The 12,003-nt window shown below is 34.6% G+C and overlaps 1 protein-coding gene across 1 annotated transcript in view; it reads right to left on the reverse strand.

Moving 5' to 3' along the window:
* Positions 1 to 725: 725 nt before the first annotated feature.
* Positions 726 to 12,003, reverse strand: part of LOC127429330 (chromosome-associated kinesin KIF4-like) — a 52,779-nt gene continuing 41,501 nt past the window's right edge. The window contains exons 28-32 of the mRNA XM_051678296.1: positions 5,693 to 5,785; positions 5,409 to 5,570; positions 3,457 to 3,576; positions 3,253 to 3,372; positions 726 to 1,195 (exon numbers count right to left, since the gene is read on the reverse strand). Of these exons, the coding sequence (XP_051534256.1) occupies positions 998 to 1,195; positions 3,253 to 3,372; positions 3,457 to 3,576; positions 5,409 to 5,570; positions 5,693 to 5,785 (693 nt within the window). The 3' untranslated portion in view covers positions 726 to 997. The remainder of the gene's footprint in view (positions 1,196 to 3,252; positions 3,373 to 3,456; positions 3,577 to 5,408; positions 5,571 to 5,692; positions 5,786 to 12,003) is intronic.

A 12,003-nucleotide genomic window follows, 5' to 3' on the forward strand; every position in this document is an offset into this window, starting at 1 on the left:
TGCATAGGCTGTAAACTTGTATAGAACTTTACACAGGAAAGTAAGCAATTGTATCACATTAAAATAGTGTTAACACATTGTTTACGTCTTGTGGCTATACTTTTGAAACAGTGAGTATTTTAACGCTTACAGATTCATTTCCATTGTAAATGCCTCACTGTAACCCAGATAATTTTTTTTTTTTTTTTAATAAAATTATCCAATTACATTTTTGTGGTAATCAGCATGCAACAAATGCTGTTAATTGAGCTTAACTTGTATTGAACCCAGAATATTCCTTTAAAAACAGTTTTACTGGATAACCATTCCACCAAAAGAAAACACCAGCAAAACAAGTGGAATATGTGGATTCAAGTTTTTATTAAAATAGTGTAAAAGTTACCTGTAGTGCACTGCTTTCTACAAGTTGTCATGTATTTTAGATTAGATACATATTTTGCTAAAAATTTATCCCTGCATTCAGTTAATTGTATATCAGCTCCTGAATTTATGTTTTAGTTTGAAAATTCAGTTGTAAAACAGCAAATCTTTGTGTGAAGTAAAAAAAAATAATAATAAAAAAAAATCTAATTTTCACCCATGTATGGAGTTTGTTTGGACTAACTACTCAAAGCATCAGTGTTTTGCCAGGCAAAAAAACAAAAAATAGAAAATCTATTAGATTTTTTTTTTAAATTTTTGCAGTCAGTAATGTGATTGTAAGGGAAACAAACAAGACTCCCAGATGAAATCAATCATTTATTGGAGTCACAAAAATAACTAGAAATAACATCTAAAAATATGATTCAGCCGTTTTAAAATCTATAAAATTACTAATGCCGTGTGCAGTTCATCTTGCTAGTGCATTAGCCATTATTGCAGCTGAAGAGCAATATTACAAACTATATTACAACTATCAAGTTATTTAACAAATGCAAACATTTAAAGCACATAAAAAAAAGAGACAAAACAAAGACAAGACAAGCGGGCATATCCATCAAATTCTACTACTTGAATGCTAATGCTCTTCACGGATGGGCGTGCAGCCAGAGAAGAAGCTGTTTTTGAAGTTATTCAGGCCTCTCTTGTTCCTCCGGAGGAAGCTGGCAGTGCTGTTCATGGTTTCTGCTTCATCGCTGTCACTCTCATTGTCAGCAGGGACAGGTTTCTTTTCAAGCTTCAGGTCTGCAGGCAGGTGGCCCATGTCTCCAATCTCCTGCTCATCATATGATAAACAATTGCAATTTTGAGATAGTGTTTTTAAATGGATAGTTCACCCAAAGATAAAAAGCATAATCCTTCTGCCAAAAAACAAACAAACAAAAAAAAACACCCAAAAAACATTGTTAATTTTACTTAAGTAACACCATGATCAATTTGTGGTATATGTACCATGGTTTTTAAAACCATGGTTCCTGCAAAAAAAAAAAAAATAAATAAAAAAAAAACATTTTATTTTACAAAAATTGTGGTTGTACCACAAATTAACCATGTTGTTACTATAACAAATCTGTATTAACCATGTTTTTAGGCAGAATCTGATTTTTATTACCATTGTTTTGGTTTTCCTGTACTATTACTACGGGATTTGATATGAATATCATGGTTAAAATATGGTTACTGTAGTAAAACCATGGTAAATACTGTGGTTATGGTTTTTCTACAAATACCAGTTCAACTATGTTTTTATTATGGTAACCAAGGTTGATTTTCAAAAAAGATGGATACAGCTATTGTGAGGGAATGCAAACCGTATTACGAAGGGACAGAAACCTTATTGCAAAGGAACGCAAATAACGCAAACCTTATTGCAAGTGAACCTAAACTATTACAAAGTAACGCAAACCTTATTGTGAGGGAATGCAAACTATTGCGAAGGCAAACCATATTGCGAAGGAATGCAAACCTTATTGCAAGTGAACCTAAACTATTACCAAGGAACGCAAACCGTGTTGCGAGGGAATGCAAACCTTATTGCGAGGGAACGCAAACCTAATTTAGTCAAACCTAACCGCTTTAGTCCGAATGAAATCACATCAGTTCGATTTTAGCAAAGTTGGACTAACAGAATTAGATAACGCGATAGTGGCTTAGCTTCATCCAGCATGTATACATGTTAAATGGACCGTAACTGGCCTCAGCGTCATGCTCATGCTCCAAAAGACAGAGATGATGTGCACAACGTGTATTACTGGCACTTCCTCAGCGGACATCCATCCTTCCTTCGATTTCGATTATGTATTTTAACATGTATCCTTGGACAGACAGATGAAGACTTTAACTACGCAAAAACCCACAAAAATGCACATATAAATGTACTGACTTATGCCAAATTTCATTGCTTCTCACTTATGTAACAGATTGCGACATGCCACTTTGAATATTCAGAAAGGACAATGAGATTTAAGAACTGCACCAAAGCATTTTCTGTAAATAACGACTTACATTTTGGGCTGTTCCTCAGACAAAGCTATCGTATGACTTCAAAGACTTAACGCACGAATCATACGAGTCTACAAAAGAAATGAAATCTACTCTAATAATCTTTAGAGCCGATTCAAGATGTTGTTTGATATGCTGCCTTATACATGTGCCGTCTGCAGCCAAAAGCCATTCAGATATTTACATTAGAGATGTCTTTAATCATTCTTTTGTCTGTATTCTGGTCATTTAGGACTGTCTGCCACTCTGATATACACCCATCTTTGCAGTAGTAAGAAAGTTACCGTAAATTACAATTACAGAGTAACCGGTGCATATTATGGCTGCGTATAGCGTGTTAGCGCATTAGCGTCATGAATGCAGAATGTAAACATGACAAATTAAACAATCTACTGCATATATATTTCTTTAAATCTTCATTGAGTATTTAAAACAGCATCTTTTACTGATCTTATGTGAACTCTGCACCTAGAATGAGCCATGAAGTCACTAATATGACATTAAAAAGTGTTTTCAGTTTGTTTCACATGTAGTCTTGAGCATCTTGATATTTAAATGCCCCTCTAAACACCTCCCCCAGCAGCGTGTCCGGTGTCTGAATGTTTACAAACAGTATACCTTTGCTTGACGGTTTCAAATTTCTTTTTAGCTCCGAGTGAATAACGAAGAACTTTGCCATAAGTATATCAGAGACTTAAGGGTGAGTAAATAATCACCATTTTCATTTTGGGGTGAAATGTCACTTTAAAAGCCTACATGGTGACACAAATGACAACCCAAAAAAAAGAAAAAAAAAAAAAAGAAAAAAAAAAAGACGACATTTGGTCCTACCTTCTTAGTAGGTGGTACGCTAGGAGGTCTGAAAAATGTGGCGTCTCGGGGGCTGACCGCTGTGGGGTCCTCAGGAACTGCGACAGAGTCCTTGGAAACATCAATAATCTCAGTCTGGTCCTGAAGACATTGATGAAAGAAATAACTTTAAACAACAAGCCAAAAAACAAGCTTTGCATCTTTAAAAGTACATATTCTACTTACCGCACTGCGATTCTCCATGTTGCGACATTTCTCATGGTCACAGTGACAGTTTTCCCCACAGGTCATTCTTCCCTTACGGCAGCGACAAAGCTTGTTAACACAGCGACCACGACACGCACACTAGAGGTGACAGAATCAACGGTAAACAAAAACAGCTTGCTTAAAAGCTATAACACACTAAAAGGATAGAAAAATTATCAATTATAATATTTGGGTAAGTGACAGAACTTTTGCTATTTTAAAAAATATATATATTTTAAGGAACACTTAAAGAATACAAACTTGGGTCATATTCAGTACCAAATAAAAAAAAGAAAAAAAAAAAAAAAAAGAAGAAAATAAATCAATTATATTTTGCATAAAGGAAATTAAGACAAACTTTAAGACCACTCATATTTTTTGACATTTAAGCATATTCTACCCCCAAATTCTCATTACACATCCAAACATTTTACTTGTATGATTCCTTCCCCCCACCCCAAAGATTGTAAATGTTTGTCCCCTGTATTACAGTAAAAAAGATGCTATTGTACAATTATTTTTTTATATTAAAATCATCAAAAATGAAAGGCAGTACCAAAGGAAGTCCTACTATGATATGTAAATAATTGTCAATTTAAATAATTTACAGTATATTTTGTTCACATGGCGGTAATTTAATGACTGTCTGTTCTAGGGATGCACCGATACCACTTTTTCCTCTTCCGATCCGATTTCGGAAATCTCAGTATCGGCCAATACCGATCTGATACCAGTGTTGTTTTTTTGCATAATCAGTTTAGAATCTCTTTACATTATTGTGTGGAACTAATTGGGTGTACTCTTTAATATGTAAAGAAACACAAACCTCTAACTACACATTATTTCAGTATAAATGTATAGCTTATTAAGAAACACTTTATTATTAACTAGTATACTGGATAATGTAGCAGCAAAATTAACAGTAAATCCAGTATAAATCATCAATAGAAAACTGATGCAAAATTTTTTCAACTTGCATCTAGACTTTAAAGGATTCAGATCTCTTTTTTGTTCAATTTAGTTGTAAGATATCAGCTCACTTTTCATTCACAGTTATTTTTTGGAACCCATTCAACTTAAATATTGTTTTAATTTGTAAACAAATAATAATAATAATAATATATTATTATAATAGTAATATATCTCAATCGTGCATCTTTATCTTTAAAACCCTCGGGCTTTTATTTTGACATTCTGAACTCTCCAGGAAGTCCTGTATGTATTGTTTGTTAGCAAGTTCACAGTAGTTAAATTCTGGTCAAATGCTCCTCCGGTGCTGTTCTAAATGCATATTATAAGTGAACTGAACTATTGAGCATCTACATCTGAGATGTTGTTCGTGAGTAGCGCTCAAATATTGCGCACCGCGTGAAGGTTAAATATAGCCGCGAGTGTGTGTATAAACAGAGCAGCGCCATTCACTGACGCGCTGGAGCTCCACGTGCATTTTATGTATTTACTTATTAAACACAGTCTTTTGTGATTCACAGAGCTATCGCACATCTTCAGTTGGCTTTGAATAAAATGCACGAGTCATATGAACTACTTTGTGTTTTATGGTTCTTTTATGTCATTTTCGAGCTTGACAATAACAAACATGACTAACACACAGTATCGGATTTGGATCAGGCTCTGAACAATACCCGATCCGTTTAAAAACGTCAGTATCGGAGCCGATACCGATCCAGGTGTCAGATCGGTGCATCCCTAATCTGTTCCTGCATTGCGGTTAAGAGAATTGGGGTGTAAAATGTGCATAACTCTCATGAAAATAATGTGACAATGCAAACAAATCTTAATGGCCCTACAACTAGGCTTTTTCCATAAGAAAATAAAAATATCTGATTTTTAAAATTTATTTATGATTATTTTGGAGTAATATGGGCCCTCTCAAGTTTTACATTCCACATGTCTGGCTTCATAAATCTCACCCCCATCATTTTGGACTTCTTGGAGGCTCGTCGCGTTCTGTCTTTTTTCTCTGGATGCCACTCGTCCTCCTCTTTCTCAGACTCGGATGAAGAGATCAATTCATCCAGATCTATGGGCTCTTGCAGACGTGCTCGTGCAGTCGAGTAGTTTTTGGGTTTGGGCTTGAGGTGAAAAACATGACAAAAGCTCAGCATTCAGAGTCAACAACATCAACAGAAGAAATTATGTTTGAATTTCCAAACAACAAAATCAAAAAGATGCAGTATGTAGCAGTGAGGTTTACCTTAGCAGGAACATATTCAAAAGACGTATCCTTTGACTCATTCACAACAGAAAGGACTTTCTTGGCACTGGTCAACTGGGCCAGAAGTAATTTCTATTGAGATTAAATCCAGAAAATAAATTATATACACGTTACATGGAAACTTAATCTCAGAGTTGCACACTGACAGCTATTAAATCACTGAACGTCATCAAGTCTCTGCTGTTGGTTGCTAGTAGCATTGTTACGATTCTGAAATTTCAGTAGTCCATACCAACAGCAGTAAAGCCAAATTTCAAAAACACAAAAAAAAAAAAAAAAAAACCTTTAAAAAATACTACCCAGTTAAATTCAAATATAAATACATTTAATTCAGGGTTCCCACAATTTGACAAATTTTAGGGATGCACCAATGTATCGCCACAGATATTTATTGACCAATTGACCAAATTACCATATCCACTGGCATATCAGATACAAGCGTGAAAACAAGACTATTAAAAACCGATGGCATATTTATAATAATGTAAATTTATCATTGTATAAAATTTATAATCATTGTTATGTGTGTAATATAGAGAAATAAACACTTACCAAAATGAATGAATTCTGAAAAATTAAAGTAGGGATGTCCTGATACTGATATCGGAATCGGGTCCGATACCGTGCTCATGTACTTAAAAATGCTCAGATACCAAAAACTGATACCACCTGATGTACGAATGTCATAACGTAAATATTCAGTGCAATAATTAAAATCATGTTATGTCCTAGTGAGATTATTTAGCCGCAAAAGCTGCTATTACATAAATTATAGTTTGAATGTGCTGCACGCTTCAAATGTGAGTGCTTGTGATTGTGTGGAGAGGAGCGCAGATTCAATTTGTAGCGTGAAACACAGAGTACATACTTAGTTAAATAGCAGCCTTCTGCGGTTTAATAATCACTTGAGTCAGGTAGCGACCAGCTTTTCCGGATTGACCATCATAACACAGAACAAATTCAAAATAAAAACTCAATTTTAATGAAAAAATGTATGATAGAAATATATTACTACTGTAGTGTTAAGAAATATTCACTGTACAATTACTACTACTACTACTACTAATAATAATAAATCAATGGTAACTGTATTATATTTAAGTAATATCTCACACTGTTGATGCAGCACTTTATTTGACAAAATATAACTCCAATGCTGTGTTTTGGATTGTGCTGTGATGTTCTGTATAAAAGCTCTTCATCTGATAAAAAATACAATATTATGATGAAAATTATTTTCATTTGATTAAAATGTAATGCATTCATTTATTTAAACACCATTTTGATGATAAAATTGAAAAACTGTTGAACATGGAAAAAAGAAAACAGGTATTGGACCTGGTATTGGCGACTATCGGTACTCGTACTCACTAAAAAATGTTAACGGGACATCCCTAAAATAAAGCATGTCGAATATGCATAAAAAAAATTACAAAAATAGAAGAACAGAAGTACAAAAATGTTTTAGAAGTAAAATATATCGACCCCCCCCCACCCCAATCAATTGTCATGTTATCTCTTCATCTTGTATACATCTTTCATTGGGGCTTTTAACATTTTGGCCTGTTATGTGTTCAAAAGATCCTCTTTTCAGTTCAACATTGTACTTAAGTGCAACAACAACAAAAAAATGATAGTAAAATGATAGTATCGGCCTCTAGTTTTTGGTTTAAATCGGTGCTCATATCAGTGCATCTCTAATTAATTTCGGTAGCACTTTACAGTACTGTTCTACATTTAAGTTCTATGGTAATTACTAGGTACTAACCCTAAACCTAACCATAACACTAACCTTAAAACATATTAAGTACATGTAGTTACTAGGCCTGAACGATTTGTAAAAAAAAAAAAAAAAAAAAAAAAAAAAAAAATCGAATTGCGATTATTTTAAGAAAAAAAAAACTGATATAAACATGAAACAAAAAACATGATTCCTTTTAACCAAAATTAAACCATGTTTTGCCCATGCTTCACTGCTGACCAGAAATACTGTTCTAGAAATGGTGTTCACACTTGAGGCCTCTAAAAAGAAAAACTAAATAAATAAAACAGTGTAACAGAGGGTGGGTGGGGGGAGCATCACAATCACTTTTCATAATTATTTTTTTGAAACCAAGTCAACTTGAATTTTATATTATTGAAATAAAAATAAGAAGAAATTTTTATAGAAATATATTGTCTAAAAATAATAATTATTACTATAATAATGTATTATTATTATTTAATAGTCATTTATTTCTTTAATAATTTCTTAACTTATTATGTTGTCCCAGTAAACCCTCAAGCCTTTATTTCGGTGGAAGCTTTTATTTTGAAAACTGAAGGGATGGAAGTTTCTGTTGTCAACAAAAACCTGCTCTCATGGGGTTATTTTAAATGTGTATAGTAAATTGTAGCGGCCAAACATAGAGGTATGTGAAATTACACAATGAATGTAAATCCGTGCACATTAGCAGAACTCAGAGCACATCTGTCACTCAGGATACCAGATAGAGTTTATGCATATGGAGCATGGAATCACTCTGAAACCACATGTGTAATACAACGATGATGTACTTAAGATAGCACTACACACTACAGATAAAACAGCCATGCACATAGGCGCAGCACAGTGGGCAGTGTGTTGAGACTATTCATTTAATTAAATCGTAGCCCTCACGGTTTGAAAATCACACTGGGTCATATTGCGATTTCGATTTTATTTCGGTTAATCGTTCAGCCCTAGTAGTTACCTAATATTATTCAGTACTTTCGTCGGTAAGTACACTGTAAGAATACATACTGTAAAATGAAGTGCACCCTTAATTTCCATGACTTTTCTATTACCTTTCCAGCAATTACTGGATAAATATTTTATAATTATATTATTTTGATTGACAAATTAGCTAATGAATCATTCAGTGATTCCTCTTGATTCCATTTTGCCCTTATGAAATTTTACAAATATATATATATATATATATATATTTTTTTTTTTTTTTTTTACAGTGGTATTTCTAATAAGATCATGGTATCATGGGCATAATTTATGGGTGGTATATGCCCCTACCACTTTTAGAAATAGCTTTCATCAGATAAGTATCTAATACAAAAGAAACATCTCCAGTTCTTGAGCTGGAGTTTCAATTTCATTCATGTGTGTTATAATAAGTGGTGATCCAGCGCTGAAGTTTGTTATTTTTAATGTTATAATGAGTTCATTGCGACTGTTTTCAGTGGCATTGAGTGACAGTGGGTGGCAATGCTCTCTGGTGTACGCAGACGCACGCTCCTTTCCAGTTAGATGGTAAAGCAAACTGAAAACCGATGTGTCCCCACTTATTATATACAGCCACTGACATTCAGATGCAGTCTTTATTAAAATAAAAAGATTTATTAAGGTGGATTAGAACCTGGAACTCCTTGTACTGGAGGCAAAAACTTAACCATGAGACCAATCTGTCATTCTGGCTAAAATCTTACTGATCCATATATTTATTCACTGAATAACAAAATCCAAGTACTGACAGTAACAGATGTATGGATCAAATTACCAAATTAATTATGTAAAATATTTATTGGAGCTCTTAAATTGGGCATCGAGATCGACTGTTTCTTAAAACAGTAAAAGACTGACATTATCTGTGCATAACTTAATTAATCTAATCTAGCATGGATCTTCACAACCATGGTTAGATGTAATACGATTTCTATAAAACAAAACAAAAAATGGCATTGAAATGAAAAACATTATCCTAAACACATTTAAAAACTATAAATATAAAATATTAACTGAATAGAAACTGCCATAGTTAATTACATTGTTTCACTCCTTATGTATATTACAGTATATTTTAAAGAACTATATTATGGGAGTCATTTCATTGATAAGTAATCATCTACAATTCAAATGTCTCAAACAGATTAATGATAAATTAGGAAAAGTCATTATTGTTTTAGCTGAAATTCAGGGGCAAAGATTGATTTTGGCTAATATTTACGCACCTAATGCTGATGATCAAGGATTTTTTATAGATCTTGAAGGGATGTTGCAAGCCGCTGGCACCCCTCATGATATAATATTGGGAGGAGACTTTAATCTTTTGATGGACTCAGTCCTTGATCACAGTGAAGCAAAAGTGTGTAAACCCCCTAGAGCAACATTGACACTTCACAGGATGTGTAAAAATCTTGGTCTTACAGATATCCATAAGATTTATTCTAGAATAGATTATTTATTTATTTTTTTTTATATCTAAGTCACTCATTTCATCTGTTGTTGATTGCTCAATTGGAAACATCTTAGTCTCAGATCACACCCTGGTGAGTTTAGAGGTATTGAAACATATGGAGAAAAAGAAATCATATAGTTGCTGTTTTAATGTATCCCTTTTGCAAAATCCTGATTTCCAACAAATGTTAAAGACTGAAATCAATGTTTATATGGAGACCAACTGGTCCTCAGTATTCTCTGTGGGCGTGGCTTGGGAGGCACTTAAGGCGGTTCTTAGGGGTCGGATCATACAGTATGCCTCATTCATCAAAAATCCAAAGCACAAGAACTCGGAGTTGGAAGGGAATATTAAAAATGCCGAGGCAGAGCTGAAGTGCCGAATGTCGTCTGATGGCCTCAGAGAATTGACTCGATTGAAATACAGATATAATACTATTTTGTCGCGGAAGGTGGAGCTTTGGCTATTCAGGGTGAGACAGTCATACATTGAGTCGGAGGACAAAGCAGGGAAACTTTTGGCTAGATCTATAAAACAAAGAGAGTCTTTTCTACCATTCCCTCAGTGAAATCTGCTGGTGGTGAAATTTTTCCCTCGGCCATTGATATTAATAATCTTGATCTTTACAGTTCCACATCTTCGTCCACCGATATTAGAAACTTTGTGGAACCATTAGAACTCCCTAAACTGACGACTGAGCAAAAAAATTCTCTTGACTCCGAGATAACCTTGGAGGAGCTTGGCGAGGTAATTAAGTCCTTACCTACAGGCAGACAGACAGCTTTGCCACTGAATTTTTTAGATATTATGCTACAGTACTGGCTCCACTTTTGTTACAAGTTTATACGGAATCATTAAAGAATGGAAATCTTTCGCCAACCATGACACAAGCCCAGATCAGTCTGATTCTTAAAAAAGGACAAAGATCTAAGCGAGTGTAAGAGTTACCGTCCAATTGCCCTGATCCAGCTAGATGTTAAAATATTGTCAAAAATTTTGGCTAACCGATTTAGTTATGACATCTCTTATACATATAGATCAGGTGGGGTTTATTTGGGGTTCCAGCCCTTCTAATAACATTAGGCATTTTATCAATATAATGTGGTCAGTGGCGAATGATCAGACTCCGGTCGCTGCCATCTCACTTGATGCTGAAAAGGCGTTTACTATGGCAGAATGGGATTATCTTTTTAAGATTTTGGGAATACTTTTATTGGATGGATTAAGTTACTTTATAGACATCCGGTAGCGGCGGTACAAACAAATGGATTAATTTCAGATTTTTTTTACTCTGGATAGGGGCACCCTGGTGGTGGCGGGAGGTGTGGTGCATAAGCTTTTGCTTAACGCAGACGATATTTTATTATTTGTCTCCAACCCCACTAGATCTATGCCTTGCCTCCACAGAATTATTAATTCCTTTTCTAAATTCTCGTCAATTGGTCTAAATCCAAAGCTTTGGCTCTGACAGCGTACTGCCCAGTAACGGCTTTCAGTGGCCCAAACAGGGCATTAAGTATTTGGGTATTTTATTCCCAGCAAATTTGTGTGAATTAGTCAGAGTTAACTTTGATCCCTTAATAAAATGGTTTGAGAGATGTGGGCAGGTGGGCTTCATTACATTTATCAATGATAAGGAAGGTTAATGCTAATAAAATGAATTGTATTCCAGAATTTAACTACCTGTTACAATCTCTCCCTGTAGATGTCCCCCTCTCTTATTTCAAGCAATTTGTTAGCATAACAAAGTCCTTCATTTGGAATGGTAAACGTCCTAGATTACATTTCAATAAAGTTAAATAGGCCGACTGACAAAGGTGGGCTAGGCCTACCCAAGATTTTATTTTATTATTATGCATTCGGTCTCAGACATTTGGCTCACTTACACCTGAGAGAGCTCCTCCCTGGTTTTGTATTGAACAGGAAGTTCTTGCCCCTATTTCGCCATTGCAGAGCCTTTCTATCAAACTAACCGGAGAAGTTAAGTTACACCCTGTTATCTCGCATTTGCACTCGGTATGGACAAAAGTGTTCAGAGTGTTTAATTTGGACATTTATTTAAATGTTGCCTCGAGCATA

This window comes from Myxocyprinus asiaticus, chromosome 38 (genome assembly GCF_019703515.2).
Source record: "Myxocyprinus asiaticus isolate MX2 ecotype Aquarium Trade chromosome 38, UBuf_Myxa_2, whole genome shotgun sequence".
Classification (NCBI taxonomy): Eukaryota; Metazoa; Chordata; class Actinopteri; order Cypriniformes; family Catostomidae; genus Myxocyprinus; species Myxocyprinus asiaticus.